We start from the raw sequence: 18,718 nt of genomic DNA on the forward strand, positions 1-18,718 counted from the left end.
TCAGTTTAAGTCCTGTTTTTTCAGTCTTGTTGGATCATCTGTTCTGCGTTATTCTGCCTGCCTGCACTCCTGAGTCCTGTTCCTGAGTTGAACGAATAAAGATTCATTCTTCAGTTCTTGTTGCCTGCCATCTGCTTTAGGGTCCACCTGCTGCACTCCACCATTATAGAATGAGACATTCACTATAAACCCAAGTTTAACTGAGGTTAAAAACTGGCTGGAGGGTGAAAAGTCACAACTGAAGCTTATAGCAAGTATATACAGTCATAAAAAAACTATTATACACTTCTATGCACTCTTTATACTGTATTACCTCTCACTGCCTGTTGGCCTCTACGTCCTATCGGACATGAACGTACTTGCATTGTTCTCTCCTTACTAGATTATCAAAAGTAAACAGAAGAGGATTAAACCTAATACAAATCAACACAACACCGCAATGAAAACCAAAATAGAAGGATGAAATGTGGAATCCATTGCCAGCACTGCAGTCAGACTGTTAAGTAATAGAGGTGGAAGAAGTATTCAGGTCCTTTACTTAAGTAAAAGTACTACCTAATGCCACACGGTGAAAATACTCCACTACTACGTCTCTGAAAACTTGACTTAAGTAAAAGTATGAATAATCAGCTAAATGTACTTAACGTTTCAAGAGTAAAAGTACACACTATGCAGAAAACCCCCTATTAGTGTTTTACTATTATATATGATGGTTTTGGATTAATTACTAATTGATTATCAATTACTGCTGCATTAATGTGCATTTTACTGCTGTAGTTGTTTAAGGTGGTGCTAATTTAAACTACTTTAATATACTGCTGGTTAGTTTAATGTACAGTAATGTATCAAACTCTAAAAGATCATCATATGTTTGTAGCAACACTGTCCCGAGTCAGCAAGCTCAGAAACAGTCCTGTGCCTCTACAAACTGAGGCTACAGTTAGCAATGTGCTGATATTCATACAGACTGAGCAGAGTGTTGATATTCATACAGACTGAGCAGAGTGTTGATATTCATACAGACTGAGCAGAGTGTTGATATTCATACAGACTGAGGCTACAGTTAGCAGAGTGTTGATATTCATACAGACTGAGGCTACAGTTAGCAATGTGCTGATATTCATACAGACTGAGGCTACAGTTAGCAATGTGCTGATATTCATACAGACTGAGGCTACAGATAGCAATGTGCTGATATTCATACAAGCTCAGGCTACAGTTAGCAGAGTGTTGATATTCATACAGACTGAGGGTACAGATAGCAATGTGCTGATATAAACTACTTAGCAACGTGCTGATATTCATACAGACTGAGGCTACAGTTAGCAGAGTGTTGATATTCATACAGACTGAGGCTACAGTTAGCAATGTGCTGATATTCATACAGACTGAGGCTACAGTTAGCAATGTGCTGATATTCATACAGACTGAGGCTACAGTTAGCAATGTGCTGATATTCATACAGACTGAGGCTACAGATAGCAATGTGCTGATATTCATACAGACTGAGGCTACAGTTAGCAATGTGCTGATATTCATACAGACTGAGGCTACAGATAGCAATGTGCTGATATTCATACAAGCTCAGGCTACAGTTAGCAATGTGCTGATATTCATACAGACTGAGGGTACAGATAGCAATGTGCTGATATTCATACAAGCTCAGGCTACAGTTATCAGTGTGCTGATATTCATATAAACTGAGACTACAGCAAGCGTAGTGCAAAATGAGAGAAGAAGTACATCTGGGTTGTGTTTTGGTCTAACAAAGAATGACACACTAATTTCCCGGGAGTCAAAGACACCGTACACAGTTGCATTGTATTTTGCGAGGCAGAGTTGGCGGCAACCACACAGATTGTATGTAGTGTCAGCCTGTACAAATCTTTGAGGATAAGCAAAGTGGAATCAGTGGCTGTATGTAATTATTTCATAGAAAATAGCTATTTATAATGCTAATGTTGTTTCCAATGCTAATACCTGTACTGCAGTACTAGTGATACTAAGAATTGATTTTTTTTGTTGATTTTTTATCAAATATCCTCAATGAATGCATCATTGACCCAAACAGTTTCCTGCAGCTAAATATTGATAGCTGATGGCATAGCTAATCCTTATACATCAAAACATCTTTCCCAATATATAGCCCAAATCCGCAAAATACAATTTCAGTTGTACCCAGTAGAAATCTAGAGACTGTCACACAAGCATTTATTTCCTCTTGTTTGGACTATTGTAACTCTCTCTGCCCGTCTGAGCCCACAGAGTCTACAAACATTGCAGCTTGTCCAAAGTGCAGCAGTCAGACTCCTAACTGAAACCAAAAAAGAGGGAACATTTCCCCATTATTTTATCTTCTCTTTGTCTTGTGAAGCACTGTAACTTTGTTGTGAAAGGTGCTCTATAAATAAAGCTTATTATCATAATTATTATTATTATTATTATTATTATTATTATTATTATCAATGCAACTACCACTACAGCTGTCTTTTGAATTACTGGTTCAAGTATACATGTTCTTTTTACATGTAGCCTACTAGTAGGGTAAAATAAAAAAGAAATGTAATATATATTGATACAAAGTTTTAAAATATGTTTCTGTTGGATGCACTAATATTTTGGTGAAACATGAGTTCAGCAATGCAATGAAGTCTCTGTGCTGAATCAAAGATGAAGGAGGAAACACATTTCCTGACATTTGTGGACCCTAGCATGTCAGCCAGAGAAGGTTTGGAAAGAATATCTTTGCCTGAGCCTCCTGGCTGATGCCTCCTGCCCATCCCCCACCGCATTCCACTCAAGCAGCTTCAAACTGACTGTCAATTGAACCCAATTAAGAGTGGGCGGAGCTTCTCACAGCAGCAGCACTTGACTGCTGTAACTCTCTCTGCACATCTGAGTCTACAAACATTGCAGCTTGTCCAAAATGCAGCAGCATATTACTCCATTATTTCAGCTTCTCTTTGTATTGTGAAGAACTTTGTAACTTTGTTGTGAAAGGTGCTTTATAAATGAGGTATATTATTATTATAATTATTATTATATTGTTATTAATATTATCATTAATGCAACTACCACTACAGCTGTCTTTGGAATTATTGGTTCAAGTAAACATGTTCTGTTCTCATGTATGAGTAATATATTATATTACTAGTAGTAATAAATACATATTTAATCTAATACAATAAAATAAATGTAATATATATTTATGAAAGTTTTTAAATATTTTTCTGTTGGATGCACTATTATTTTGGTGAAACATGAGTTCAGCAATGCAATGTTAAAATCTCTGCACTAAATCAAAGGTGAAGGAGGAAACACATTTCCTGACATTTGCGGACCCCACCACCTCTGCTCTGCCAGAGAAGGTTTAGAGAGAATATCTTTGCTTGAGCCACCTGGCTGCTGCCACCTCCACCTGCCCATCCCCCACCGCATTCCACTCATGCAGCTTCAAACGCTGACCGTCAGTTGAACCCAATTAAGAGTGGGCGGAGCTTCTCACAGCAGCAGCACTTGACCGCAGCAGAAGCAGCAGCACAGACAGACGGAGGCGACGGATGGAAGAAGGAGAAATAAATGAAAAGTAAGTACATAAAACTGTTTGACTTATTAATAATTAGACTAATCCTTGTTGCTGACGTGTTTGCTGCCAATGGCACCCTCATTTTTTTATTCAGATTGTTTGCTAATGCTAACATGACCTAGCTTTTAACAGTCATGGATTTGTCTTTTTGCCACTTGAATTACTTTTACTTGGTTGACCTCAGATACTTCATTAATGTTACTTTAATATTGAGGGTGTGAGTGGAAAGAGCAAAGTATAATGAGCATTTTTAACGTGCTACAGCCGTCAGTAGCTAGAGTTAGCGTTAGCTTCCAGTTTTGAATAACGTGCTTGAATGATGAACTACAGGCTTAAATGCTTTTTTCACACCTAAACAAGCAGAAGCTGAGTTGTAGTTAGAACATGAGTTCATTTTTAAAATCTTAACAAAGAAAATAATGAATTACTCTTGCTATTCTTCTCAGTGCGTTTACCACACCTGAGTCACCCTGTTACTGTAAATGCGTGTGTGCATGCTGCAGATCACTAACAGATTTCTCGTTTTTATAATGATGATTATTAAAATTATTGATGATAAACCTGCTTGTTACCAAGTGGCGGGTGTTTGTGTCGAGCAGCAGCGCAGCAACACAGAAGCGGAGGAGATTTTCCTCTCAGAGCTGCAAGTGTCTGCATGCAACAGACAGTAAAATATTCAGTGGTGGAAACTGACTTATTCAGACTTCTACAGGCTGCTTTGTGATAGTTTAAGTTTCAGTTGGACTTTGGTTGCAGATATTGTAAATCCTGGGATCATTTCTCTTTTATCCTACCACTCCAGGCAGTACTGTCTGTCTTTTGTTCTGCATCTGCTCACATGCAGACACATCAGAGATCTGCAGGAGAACCTGGCTGCTGCAAAATGTATGTAGCAGAAACAATGGATGTTCTGTTGACTAACATATAACCAGGTTAACTGTAGAGCAGCTAGTCACCCTTCAAAACATAGATATTTCTATTATGTTCAAAGTGATGCATTTCTAGGTATACAGATGTTACTAGTAATAACTGTGCTGTGTTTAACCTCTTGCAGACAGAAAGCAGGATTCACCAGGCTGAAGGCACACTTAGAGTGCCTGAGGGTGCATCACCTTAAGTGCACATGGAGCGAGAAAAACAACAAACACAGGTAATGATGATGGGGATTTTCAAATGTGAGTCAACATCCATACATTCAAAAATCAGATTTTTTAACAAAGACTCTGGTCTGTCTTTCAAATGGGTCTACACACTATGTTTTAGTTTTTAATAAAGAAAATATGCTAGTAGGAGTGAACTGCTGTGGCCCTTCAGCTCTCTGTGAACCTCCATATTATGGAGAAATAGTAATGAATGTGTCTGCCTGTGGTGTTTAGCCCTCAGGTGGACCAAACCATGAGTGGGAGAGCTCATTGCTACCAGAACTTCTGTTTGAGCAATTTCCAGATTCCAGTTTGGTAAGTGTCAAAATGCACTTTTAGGTTGTTCCATATGACAGCCCCCTAATAGTTTACTTCACCTTGTTATTGTTGCCTTGCCAGTTATGTTGCAAGTATTCTCCCAGGTAATTAGAAATCACTTCAGTGAATGTTTGAGATGTGGGTGTTCGGGACTAAATAATTCATTAGTTGTTGTGTGCAAGCTGCAGACTGTCACCAAACCTACAGCCATGTGTAGTGTGCAGTCCCTCCCATTTTACTGTGCTATTGGTACCAATAAGAAAGTCTACTGCATTTGGAAATATAAGCTTGTACTGTATTTATCCCTCATATTTTATTGCCTGTAGCTCCTTAGCTCTTTAATAATGTGCAGGTTTGTGTCAAAGGGAGTTAAGCTGTCACTGTTCCAACAAACGCTGTGTTGTTAGCATGTACGTTTACTCCACAAGTCATGTGCTCATGTGCACAGGCTGTTCTGACAGGGATAGCTCTGTTTTTTCTTTTTTCTTTTTCTTTTTAGATGTGGTCGTATGAGGTACACATTCAAGACTTTGAGAGCAACATGGAGATGTTAACTCCTGAAGGTTCACACTCTGGTCCTGCTGAAGACCCAGATGGTCCACCCCTTGGAGGAACAGACAGCTTATTGGTAAGTTTGCATGATGAAATCTAGTTTAGATTTTACAAAAGAAAATAAACAAAGGATCATCCTGGTGATTTTCTTTATTTTTCTTCTTTTCAACAAACAAATGTTTGGATCTAGGGCTGGGTGATTAATCGGTAAAATTAATTAATTCAAGTTTCTGGTTTAGGACGATTTAAAAAATAAAAATAAAATCAAATTTCTCTTTTAACTAGCTCTGCCACCGCTCCTTATGGGCTCCCATAGTTCATAGTAGGCTCCGCCCTCCCGCACTGACTTTCCACAGAGAAACCAACACAACAACATGGCAGCAAACGGAGCTGCAGAGTTTGTCTAAAGATTTTTAAAAAGACTGTTTCATTGCATTTAATAAACTTTCAGCACCACAGTCTGGTTCAGAATGAGTCCAGCTGACTTCTCTGCACTCAACAAAGGAGCACAGAAATAGAAATCAGTCATTTGTTACCAATACAGCTTATTTTGCTCTCAGATAACAGTAAAAACAAGACTTTATAGTTTATAGTTGTCATGCTGTTGTCCTGTGCTGCAAACCGACACTTGAAAAACAAACAATATTGAACTGTTTTGTAGGTTTTTGACAGATTGAATGAAACACACATGTAATGCCAGCACTCAGGACTTGTTACTCTGTCTTCAGTAATTCATCTCCTTATCCTCAGACTTGGATGCCTACAGTTAGTAAAGATAGCGGTGAGTAGCTTAAGCTAAGCTAACCGTATTTAACATGCATGTAGCTGCAGCTGAGTGTGAACACACCTGAATTCTTTCACATGTTTTCAGGACAACAGCATGACCAACTATAAAAGTTAAAGTCTTGTCTTCAAGTTATCTGAGAGCAAAATAAGCTGTATTGGTAACAAACGGCTCATTTCTGTTTCCATGTGCCGGCACTGAATGCAGAGAAGTCAGCTGGACTCATTTTGACTGCGGTGCTTGAAATCTCAGCGATTGATGATAAACAGCCCTTTTTTAATTTGAGCTCCACTGATATCTGATCACAGTGACACAAAACATTAAATCTGCATTAACTGATGTTTTGTCCTTATGTGAAACAAGCAGAAACAGAATGTCAGAAATTTCAGCTTGTAACTCCTTTCCACACAAGAACCCAGTTATCGTGGGTTCCAGTATGCCGTCTTAAAAATAAGAGTCTTTACTAATAAAAATAAATAATAATAATAATATTGAGGTTCACACAAGAATATAGCCTTTTAAGAAATGAAAAATATACAAACATGAAAACAATAAACTGTCAACAGTATTGGACTTATTAATGGTCATTTATATGTAATGTTATTACACTGTCAAGTGCTTAAATAACAGAATGGTGAGTTACATTAGAAACCTGAGAATCAAGTGACAAGTCATTTTTTATCATGCCTGCTGTGTCATGCTTATGTCCTTATGTTATTTTGCCTTGTCTAATGTAAATTTGTCATGACTATAACATGCTAAACAACATCAACCTTTAATTGAAAGTGATGTAAGGGACAATTTATGACAATAGCTAATGGTTAATGTCACGTTGTCATAATAAAGTCATTCCAGGTAATGTCAACTTTAAAGGGAAAGTGACATAATTGAGCGAATGACACGTAATAACAATCATTAATATTTATTAATGTTAATGACATTGATGACAGTGTCATGTTATTCTTAAGAGCCCAAATTTAAATTAAGTGTTACCATTGATGTTTCTTGCAAATAATGTAGTTATAAGCGTCTTGTACATTTCATTTCCAGATGACCAAAGTGTACCGGGAATCCAACCCCCACGTGTCTGATGGATCAGAATCCTCTATGAGCACCATTGAAATCAGTGATGATGAATATATTCCGCCAAAAAAACTCTCCATGTGGAAGCAGTTCAGAGGGCTCTTACGATCTCACAAGAAATGTTCCAGTGGTAAAACTGAAAAAACAGAAGACGTCGCAGAAGACTTCTCCAAGAAAGACATGGCCTGGTACTTCTTCAGGTAAAGACAACAGGAGAGCAGAAGGAGAAAACACTGATGACACAAAGATGGAAAAGCTGAAGAAACAGAAGACACAGAGGACTTCTAAAAGGAAGACAGTCTTCAGTATTTCTTCAGATGAAGACAATAGGGGAGCAGAAAGTGAAAACTGTGATTACACAAAGATGGGAAATGTGGCAGTATTGAAGCTGCTAAAAAAGAAAGATGGTTCCAGAATTTACAACAAACCCCAATATTGTCTGTACTGTCCTGTACACTGCTATAAAATGGCGAGACACTTGCTACAAAAACACTGCCATGAAACCGCTGTGAAACAAGCAGCCTGTTTTCCTTTGAACTCAAAGGAAAGAAAATTCCATTTTGAATTAATACGAAACCAGGGAAACCGCGCACATAACAATGAGGTACTAAAAACTGGTAGAGGAACACTGATTCCAAGGCGGCGAGCTGCAAAAGCATTGAAAGCAAATGACTATACGTATTGCATTAACTGTGAGGCTTTGCTAAAAAGAAATGGATTATTGAGTCACATGTCAAGGTGCAAGCTTTCAAGAAAATGCAGAGAACCAAAGCCAGGTAAAAGTTGGATCTAGGCACTTCCGCACACACAAATATATATATGTTTCTGAGTACATGTCTATCTTCATGTCAGATTTGGTTTCGTTGTCCCTGCTTTTCAGAGGAAGTAGTGGTGGAAGCTGTGGATAGTGATCTCTCACAGACAGAGGCAAACTCATCATTCTGCTCTTCATCACCAGGTGGGTTACATGTCAAACTGATTTAACTTCCAACACAATAGGCATTGCTTATCATGAAGGCTGAGTGGCCATTGAGACCATATGCCAATTAACTAACTTGTTGTCTTTTTTTGTAAAAGGATCCTCAAGATCTAAAAGAAGACAGTCAACCCCAGATGAGTTTTGTGATGACTCTGCACCTATAGTTATCCCACAGACCAGTGATGGCCCAGAAACAGGTATTTTTACACACTACATGCCCGGGAGGGGGGGGGGGGGTACGATCTTATATACTGGTCTTAAATGTAATAATAATAATAATGTTACTACATTATTATTATTATTAGCCTAAGTGTGCCTGCAGAACAGGCAGCCTATATTAATTTCTCAGACATTTGCTCTACTATTATTATTATTAATAATATTATTATTATTATTATTATCAGCATCAATATCTACTCTATATATATATTATTATTATTACAAAATATCGCATCTTCTTTTATTCATTAGTGTAACTAAGTATGCCAGACGCTAATGCACCAATAAAAACTGTGATTTGCGCACTGAAAATAATAAATAATAGGCTATACAAGCTCACATAATATTGCATCGTGAGGCGTTCTGGGCTTGTAAATATCTTATTGTCGGTGCATGACACCTTCACAGTCTGCAGTGGTGGCTACACAATTAAACACTCAGTGAACGTTTCTCCCTTAGCAACTAATGAAAATACACTCTTAGAGTCCGTTTGGTTTCATCTGCTATTCGTTAGTTACCTGCTTGTACAAAAATGATGGGATTAAAAGAATAATGTTCAAGTGTTGTAATGTAATATTCTACCAAATGTACACCAACTGCTTTTGAATTGAATAAACACAATACTGTACTGGAATTAGGTTGTCAACCAGAAATCTGTAGGTGGAGTCAGTCACCTGGACTCTACCTCAGCTAACTAAACTGGTAGACAAATAGGTTTCTCCCATTATAAATTGGTTATTAATCTTATTAATTCTACAGGTTTGAGGTACTTTGATCAGGTTTTAGTTACGTTTGGTCATTACACGTGCCTGACTGTAGTGGACTGGACTCCATTCTTAGCAACTACCAAATGTGTGGTGCAGCAGTTCAGTTCTGGTGCTGAGTGCTGAAATCTTGCTTTTTCAAGAGTGATTTTAAATTTGGTTTATTTTCTTAGTGTTTGAATAAATTAAGATGGCAAAATTCAGCTCTTATTTATAATAACCGAAGTTCATGCAAACACTGAAAAATAACATGTACGAGACACATGCTGTGGGGAAAGAGATAATTGATCCCACAGCATTCTGCACTCAGGGGTCAAAAACTGTGCCACACATTTGGTAGTTGGTAAGTATGGAGTCAGTTCTGCTACTTACAGACACTTGTAACAGTGACAACACACGACCCCCGACCACAACACATAAATTTGATCAAAGAACCAGAGACTGGTAAAATGAGTAAAGTGCTTCTATCATCTCATTCCTTCAAGATTTGATGCTCCATGCAGCAGCTCTGTGAAACATTTAAGTAGAGCCCAGTTAACTAGTTCCACCCACATTAGATTGACAGCCCAATTTGCATACTGTGTCAGGTGATTAGGTTTTGGTTAGTCTTCATAAAGTGGTTGATTTGTAAAAGGTGACAATAGAGTGCTTGGAGTATTTGCAGAACATAATAATACATCATGTGCTGTATTGCCATCACCATTTTTCACATTTTTTCCCATATTTGGCTTGCCTAGTATTCTGTAATGACAACCTACGTGTTTTTTTATTGTATTAACTATGTATTCTTCTGATAGGACCCCGAAGATCCAAAAGAGGACAGCGGACCTCTGTTACGCCTGGCAGTTTTGAGCCTGCTGCCACAGGTATCAGCCTGTCCATTACATGTTTTACACAGAACAGCTAAACAGACACTGTTAAAACAGCTCTGATTGGCAGCTTTCTCACCTCATATGATGCTTTTCTTCAAGTATCACTTTTGTTATCTGAGAAAGACAGTGTGTGTGTGTACATGGCCCAACAAGTTAAAACATTTACTGATTTTTCTTTTTTAGTAATTTTAAGAAATGTAAGGATTAATGATGTAGAGTCCTTCCCTCCTAATTAAGTGATAGTGTAATGATGAATATCTCTCCTTTCTCCCTGAGAGACTGGGGTTTGCTTCCTGGTCTAACCTCCTTTAGTAGCACTATCGTACCTCCAGAAGTGTTTGTCATTTTGGATAAAAGCAACTGCCAAATGAATGAAATTGTATAAAAAATACACTGTACTGTTAAAATGATTAGATTTTGTTTTTAGGTCTTGCTGTAGATGCCTTTCATTCAAACAGCAAAGGTGTGTTGCCATTTAGCTGTCTTTTGGCTGTCATTGTATTAATATACTTATTATTCATCATTTTGACAGGATCCTCAAGATCTAAGGAAAGACAGCGACCTGAGTCTGACAGTGGTGACCCTGAAACAGGTATTTGTAAATGCAGTGGAATATGTACACATTAGTTTAACCTAATTTATGTGAAAAATATTTGCAGTACTTGTAAAAATTGTTGGCTTTAATTTATAAATATGTACTTAGTGTGATGATACACCACATGTCTTTATACTGGAGGAAAATAAATATACAAATAACTGTTACAAAGCAGCTAATAAGTAAATTGTGTCCTGTTAGCTGTCAATTTATTTTGTTGATATACTCATAATTCATTATTTTAACAGGACCCTCAACACCGAAGAGAAAACAGGAAACTGTTAAACAGTGGAGACCCTAAAACAGGTAAATCACATCGTATAATGTGGTACCGATCTAATATTTTACCTTATGTTTATGGCTGTATTGGTCTTTTATTCTTTATTACAACTGAGTTTAATCTATTACTCATCTGTGTAATGAGGACTTATGCTTTCTAGCCTGATCGAAATAGTCTCGATGACTGACACCATTTAGACACAGAGTAGAGAGTCTCAGTGAGAGGTGTTGTCTCTCACTGAGACTCTCTAAAATCTGACTAACTGCAGGTAACATCAGGTTTTTAGATTCTCAGTAAGAGATAACACCTCTGTACTCACAGCAGGAGATAACCTGGTTACTTAAGTGTTGTCTAAAGATATTCAGTAGTTGTGCTTGTGCTATTTGTTTTTCTTTTGTCAGTCACTAAGTGTAGACAGCTTGACGCTAGATTTTAATCTTTACGATCCCCAGGTTATTCCTACAATGTTAAATATAAATCAGGTCAATCAATACAACTGATGCTGTCAAAAAGTTAAGTGATTACTTAAGTTACTTAAGTGATTAAGTAACCATACTGTTAAGAAAAAATAAATTAAAAAAAGGCTTTGACTTGGTGTCAGACTATCATCTTTCAGGACAATGCTTGATGAAATTACACATTTGATCAAATTAAATAGACTGATTGGTCACTGAATAATTTTTTACATTGCTATACACCACTGATTGTCTTTTTCATTTTTGTGTCTGTTTTAGAAAATGCAAAGAGGAGGAGTTGGTCATTTATCGAGGACATTAATGGCCTTCATGTACTCTGGTAAAGTACCTGGAAAGTGGGAGTGTATTGCCTGTATTAAGGCATCACCGGAAGCACTTAAACAAAGAAGCTGGATGACGGTAAAGTTCTATGTTAAAAATCATATCACTGCCATTCAGCGGTAAAGTGCAAGAAGAATTTACTGAATGTGTATTGACACGTGATGCCATTTGCACTAGTTCTTAAGTGTTCTTAAAATTGTATGTTTTTGCTTTATAATCATGTAGTTGGCTTGGATGTCTTTCTGTGGAAAAGATATTGGTTGCTCTCATAGAATCTGGTTAAGTACCAGGACGGTCGGACTGTGTTACCTGCATTAAAGGGCCTGTTATGCTTTTCACGATTTCACTGCTCTGCTAACATTATGGTGTTTTCCCATTGTTTTGGGTGTAGTCACACCAAGCCGTGACTTGAGTCAAGTTGGTATGCTGAGTGTTTTTACATTACACCGCACGGTTCAGTAAAATAAGTTGTTCACCTGTTGGAGGTGTGCTGGTCATCTGCAGCTCTTATCAAACATTGCTGTGGCAGTTTCTGTTTGAATAATTCCCTCCCTTTTTGTAACTGATCCAATGAACACAGAGTTCCACATATCTCCATATCTTGTTATATCGACAGATTTTTAGTGTAGCTTTTAATGGTGGTTATAGTTCCAGGAATGTCGGACAGTGTTGTCTGTATTAAGGTTTCACCAGAAGTACTTGAAACAAAGAAGCTGGTTAGAGATAAACCTCTATGTTAAAAACTGTATCACTGCCATTCACTATGAAACTGGAAGATACATGTGAATAAATGTATTGTTCTTTGCACTTGTGACTGGGGATGAATGTTTTACTGCAACTAACAATTACTTTCATTATTGATCAGTTGATTATCTTCTCATTTAATTGATTAGTTGTTTGGTTCAGAAAATAACTTAAAATGTCTTGTTTTGTCCACAACCCAAAGAAAGAGGACTGAAGAAACCAGAAAGTAATATTTTCTGGTTTCTCATTTAAGAAGCTGGACTTTTCCTTAGAACATTACTCAAACTGATAAATAGATTATCAAGATAGATGCAGATTAATTTGATCGTTGACAATTAATCGATGAATCATTGCAAGTATAAAAAAATGCAAAAGGGATACAAAATTAAAGTTTTGTGAAAATAAGACCTTTGTCACGCCCTTTTGTACAGTAGGTCGAGGTTTTCCCACAAGATGTATTTTGGAAGCAAACGTTGAATCTGATCATTAGATTAAGTAGAAAGTCATAACATTTTGTCTCCTCTTTTGTAAGGCAGTTCTGCTGTTTGTCATACCTGCTGGAAATCATTTGACAAACCAGTATTACATTTTTTTTGTTTTATTTGCGACATGTATATGTGTGAAATCTGCTTGCTCAACTTTTGTCTGTTGAAAGAATCTTGAATGTGGATGGTAGTGTGTTGTGTAAATGAATTGTATGCTGTTAAAGGCAACAGTGTGCTAGGGTGATAACATCTTTAATGTTTAACCAATATGACCAGGTCAAGCAAGCCTCTTACAGACGACAGGTAATTTATCCATCATGTTTATAAACTGTTTCATCATGTGTTTGCCCAACAATTATATTTTAGAATCAGAATCTGGTCTATATTTGAAGAAAAATCTGGCATCTTACAGTCTGGATCATTAGATCCAATGTTTATTTAATCTAATATTGAGGTTTTTAATCCAACAGTAGTTAGATTAAATGCCTGTCATCAATTGTGCTGCACCTAACAGTGGAGTTGATTGTTTGCCAATACACACAACATGACTGGTCCCCAGCAGGGCAAAAGTCAGGTTTAAAATTTTTGAGGGAGTTTTTCAAGTTTCAAGTGATTTTCATGTTAAGAAAAAATATAATGATTTTAGCAGTTAAAATCATGTCTCTAGACCCTCAGAAAGGGTGGATCCCACAGGCTGCTCCCAGTCATTCTCACTCCCAGGGTCTCAGGTGCTGTAGCAAACAAGGTTATGTGTGAGTGTGTGTGTGGTGTGGTTGCGTGCGTGTGTGTGTGTGTGTGTGTGTGTGTGTGTGTGTGTGTGTGTGTGTGTGTTGCTCAGCTCTGGTTTCATTACAAACCACTGTGTGTTTTAGCACTTAAGAGGATATGGTAACCCAGAAGGATATAAGATATGGTGACCACAGCAACTGCAGTGAACGAGTGAGAGGGAGGGAGAGAGTGTGTGAGTGCAGGGGCCTCTCTCTCAGGACAGAACAAGACAGACAGACAGACAGTGAGGGTCACGGGCATCCTGGGACAGAGCGGGACCGAGTCTCCCAGAGGAGAGGATGCCATTCAAATAGCGACAGTCACACAACAGAGAGACAACTCTCCCACGTCTCTCCCTCGCCTCCCAGCCTTCACTTCCTTCCAATATCGCTCCAGATCCAACACAGCAGCACGGGACACTGAAAACTCATCCAGGGTAGTGTCCAAGACTCCGAGAGATTTAAACATGATCTATTGCTCTCCTCGGTGTAATTATTTCCAGATTCTTATTACTACAGCACTGTGACTCCAGGCTTAATTACTGCAGGGATGTGCAGGAACCCCCTGATGCCAAGTTTATGTTGCACAGGATCACTTGACAGTCGCAACTCTGTGACCCAGAGTTCAGATCAGGGCTTTCAGAGTCTCAAAGTGTGTACGCCTGTCAGACAAAACTGAGGCCTTACACAACCCAACTTCTTGTTTTTTCAATACATTTCCCATAATCCCGGGGCTTTGTCAGATGAAAATGGTCGGTATGATGTTGCTGCAGAGTCAGTTGCTTAGCTGTCCACTACAATTTTAGCCTTGCATTTTAAAAGCCATGTTAGTGTTGCAGCATAGCTAGCATAGCCTCAAGCTGCTAACCACAAGTCTATATGAGCAGCAGCTATGCTCTCTTTTTCCTAACTCCACACCAACAGGTCTGTTTCACTTTAAGGCTCGTACTCTTCAGCCCCAACTGACACTGACTCAAGTGACGTCACTTGAGGTCACGGATCAGACTTCACACAGCTTTCTCTAGAGACACTGAAGGCTTTATTTAGCTTTTATGCAGCTGTTTTTTTAATCATACAAAATACAGTAAACACATTCCAACTGCCTTACAGAGAATTACCTGTAGCCTGAGTCCAATCACAACTATTATAAGCTGCCAACAGCAGCAACAATGGCTTTTTAAGGTAACCAAATGATGACAAGGAATCCAATAAAATGACTCAACTCCACAGTGTTAAATCTCTAGAGTAAACCCTGCAGCGAGCAGCTTTAATGAACTGCAGGTCCACGACTGAGCTCAACAAACAAACTCCTAAAAAGACGACAATGACTCTGTGGTGTTGGCAGTGATGTCAAGGAGGCTCCTCTGAGTGACAGAGCAGAGACTGTCTGAACACCAATAAGCTGTGGCAGCATTTTTGCTATGACCCAAATTTGCTGATGCACTGTCTCACAGACAACTATATAAAAAGATCAATACAACCTTTATATGCTTCAAGGATCCACCATCCAGGAAATGAAAAAATAACCATTTTTCACTTTAATCATATTTGCATCAGTTTATCTGACATTTTGCAACACAACTGAGGCTGGAATTTAGCCTCGGTCCGTTGAACAGGTTCAACATACAGCAGCAGAGACGTATATGTGCTCAAAACAAGGAAGGTTTCCAACAGTGAATATCCAGCCTGGCTCACTGGGCCCAAGCTGTCACAAGCTAACTATAACTTGCTAGCAGCCTTAGTTGATGGAGCTTCACGCTGGTCCATCCTGCATTTGAATTCATTAAAGGTCTAGGCTACTTTATGCAAATCAGGGGCCCCCAAAGCGACTCCCCACTTCTTGAACGACCTGTGAACTCAATCCAATTTAAAAAGGAAGAATGATTCGGCAACTGTGTGGCTTATTTCTCAACTTACACTTTTTCCAAAACATTTCAGTTAACTTTTTCATTTATTTAAGAGAACATTCCAAACAAGCTGCCACGTTGACCCAGTTTAAAATACGGGAGCACACAGCCTACCACAATCACATCCTGGATTGGGCGGGACATTAAAAAACAGGTTGCCGTTTCGATCTTACCGTAGTATGTCAAAGTTAGTACTCAGCCCATTGTGGAGAGTGGTAGTGGTGGGGGGCATAAGGAATGTCACAGTGAAGAAATTTCCCAGGCAGTGATTAAAAGGGTCAATAACACAGTACGCAGTATTACGGTCACTTTATCATTTTCGCCTGTTCGTCAGGGGACGAAAGCACGTTTCATCTCATTGCTGCTTGTCCTCTGCACTCTCTCTCCTTCTGCCTCCTGGGTCTGCCAGCGAGCCGGGGGATGCTAACGTCACAGCTATAACGAGTTGAGATAATTACATAATAATGTGACTTTCTAAAAAAAACACAAAAAAAAAACAGTGCTGGTGTTTCCAGCTGGGAGTACCAGAGCAAGTGAGGCGCAGGCTATGTGACTGTCTCCTGTGTGGTATATTAATCCAGGGCAAGGTTCCGATCAGATCCTGGGACTGCTGTCTTGTTGATTCTGTGAATTGGGGGATATTTAGCAGCAGAGAGCAAATCTGCCTGCATTAAAGCACTTCTGCTTTGTTGGATCTCTTTAGTCTCGCCACTTTGGGATGCAGATTTTGTATATTTACTTTTCTAAATTGGTCGGCTCTCTTTTCATTCAGTTGGAAGCAGAAATATTCCCAAACCAGCAACACTACATTAGGTTTTGTGACCAGAGCAGCTGCCAGCAGTTATTGCGACAGTTCTTGACCTGATGACTTCACTTGCTGTTAAATCATTTCTCTTACCTGTAGGAGTAACAGCAACAGTTCCCATCTCTCTTGTGCTCTCCACGATCTTTATCCATTTCCCTCCATTTTCATGCGTCCACTCCGTCCCGTTGCATTCATAACTCCCTTCATCGGATGATGTCACTCTGGAAATCACCAATTCAAACACTCCATTCTTCCCGGGAACCAATCGGATGCCACCGTCAGCATAGCGCCGGGCGAACTTTGACCCCGCAACCACGTCTCCCTGAGGGCCAAATGTCAAAATGTCCTCCGATGTTCCTCCCTTCTTCACCGACCAGGTGACGGACAGGTAGGTGGGGTGGGTGAGTTCCCGGGTAACGTTGCAGGAGAGGGTGAAGTCACTTCCCTCTGAGACGACGGGGGGTGGGGTCTGAGGGGAGACCTTGAGGGTGTTGGGGATGACTGACAAGAAAACAGACAAAAAAAAAAACAAATAAAAATACATTCATAACACTGAAAACTGAAGGTGAATATCCCTTCACAGTCACAACACTTTATAAGTGCACCCGTTTTGTTTTTTTTTGTTTTTTTTGTTTTTTTTTCTCCTATCTTTGCCTGTTTTTTTTCTTTTTCCATTCTTATTATTTTAATTGCCCTATTTTCTAACTGCTCTATCTTTTCAAAAGCTGCCTATGGACAAGTGTTGTGAATTAGCACTTGTGCTAAAACACCTAAACAATGCATATGGTTTGTCCAATGTAATTGCTATGTCCATCTCAAATAAACATTTAAAAAAAAAAAATGATTATAAGCAGTCGGCGGACACGTGTTTAGATTAACAGGTGGGAACCGGGTGGAAACACATTGAAAAAAAAACAAAAAAACATTCAGATGTCAACTGCGTGATGTGTACCGCCACGCCTCGTTTGGTTTAGTGTGAACAAACACAGGCGGTGTAAAGGTGAGTCTTAGCTGCGGCGATAATGCTGAATCTCTGTGTGAAAAGGGCTTAAGTGTTCACCATAAAATGTAATGATCTACATTATGGAATCCAACATTTTGGTCCCACAATCCTACTGGATCCTATACTATGAGGGGGCTCTTGGAGTTTGGACCCCACAAAGACCAAAACCAGTGTAGACTGTGTATGGAGACACATTCCAGCAGAATGATGCTTTTGTTTCTTAGTTCTTCATTTACTGTGTGTTTTTCCATCTTTCACTGCATCTGGATTTCTTTGCATTAAAAAGTAAATATTTAGCAGAAAGAACTCTGTGTCACAGTATGAATTACTGCCCATGTTTCTGTTGGCCTGGCGTGTCTGTGTGCTTGGCGAGTATTCTGTATTCCTGCAGCTGCCTCACAATAAAATCATTCTACTGATGACGAGTCGTGGCTGTTATGAGGGCTGCTGCTGAGTGACAGCAGCACAGGTTAGTCCAATTTTCACTGGAGCTTACAAGTCAATTAAATCTACAGTGAGACATCAAGCACTCTGGCACCCTTTGGAGTTTGGAGAACAAAAAACCTCTTGCTCATTAAAAAAACCCAACACAAAGTACATTAGAGAGCTGTTTATTTGGTTTTTTGGTTCGTTACTACTTTTTTATTCTTCTTTGTTGTTCGTCGTACAGAGTTTGGTGGATAATCAGCGACATATTTGCATTTTCTCCTCATTCCTCCATTACTGGGGGCCTTTTTGTGTAGAACTTGTTTACCGCGATGATCTGTTTAAACCAGTTTCGGCTTAAAATAAAAAAACTGCATAGCTTTTGGGTGAAAAAAACTAAAGTAATGACATAACGACACCAGCGAGGTATGCGATGCCGTCTCCTGAGTTATTTTGCCTTCTCCACCTCCATCCTTTAGTGCTTTGATGTTGGAAAAAGGAAACTCGGTACAGATAGAGAGAGTGGATGAGCCTGCGAAGGAGGTCGGATTAAAAGCAGACGTGTTTAAAATGGAAGTGCATACATGTGAACGGAAAACAACATCAGAGG

At 38.9% G+C, this 18,718-nt stretch overlaps 1 protein-coding gene across 4 annotated transcripts; it reads left to right on the top strand.

Annotated features, from left to right (window-relative positions):
- The first annotated feature begins 2,458 nt into the window (after nucleotides 1-2,458).
- Nucleotides 2,459-12,778, top strand: LOC115572723 (uncharacterized). 4 transcript variants are annotated; one of them, XM_030403144.1, is made up of 12 exons: nucleotides 2,459-3,586; nucleotides 4,389-4,471; nucleotides 4,641-4,736; nucleotides 4,963-5,043; nucleotides 5,546-5,674; nucleotides 7,433-8,241; nucleotides 8,346-8,423; nucleotides 8,543-8,641; nucleotides 10,225-10,293; nucleotides 10,832-10,891; nucleotides 11,143-11,200; nucleotides 11,909-12,778. In XM_030403144.1, exons 6-11 carry the CDS (start codon nucleotides 7,512-7,514, stop codon nucleotides 11,193-11,195), a joined length of 1,089 nt encoding a protein of 362 aa, XP_030259004.1. In that variant the 5' UTR covers nucleotides 2,459-3,586; nucleotides 4,389-4,471; nucleotides 4,641-4,736; nucleotides 4,963-5,043; nucleotides 5,546-5,674; nucleotides 7,433-7,511; the 3' UTR covers nucleotides 11,196-11,200; nucleotides 11,909-12,778. The 4 variants fall into 4 exon arrangements, with proteins under 4 accessions (XP_030259004.1, XP_030259007.1, XP_030259005.1 ...); XM_030403147.1 differs by lacking the exon at nucleotides 4,389-4,471; XM_030403145.1 differs by lacking the exon at nucleotides 2,459-3,586 and having other exon boundaries at nucleotides 4,264-4,471.
- Nucleotides 12,779-18,718: the final 5,940 nt, after the last annotated feature.

Source organism: Sparus aurata, chromosome 21 (genome assembly GCF_900880675.1).
Source record: "Sparus aurata chromosome 21, fSpaAur1.1, whole genome shotgun sequence".
Lineage (NCBI taxonomy): Eukaryota > Metazoa > Chordata > Actinopteri > Spariformes > Sparidae > Sparus > Sparus aurata.

What these genes read in the sequence shown, in the direction of transcription:
- LOC115572723 (XM_030403144.1), top strand. Translation starts at nt 7,512, where the DNA reads ATGATGAATATATTCCGCCAAAAAAACTCTCCATGTGGAAGCAGTTCA. An exon ending in CAGTGATGGCCCAGAAACAG is followed by an intron (nt 8,642 to 10,224) that starts GTATTTTTACAC and finishes TTCTTCTGATAG; the next exon opens with GACCCCGAAGATCCAAAAGA. An exon ending in TTTTGAGCCTGCTGCCACAG is followed by an intron (nt 10,294 to 10,831) that starts GTATCAGCCTGT and finishes TCATTTTGACAG; the next exon opens with GATCCTCAAGATCTAAGGAA.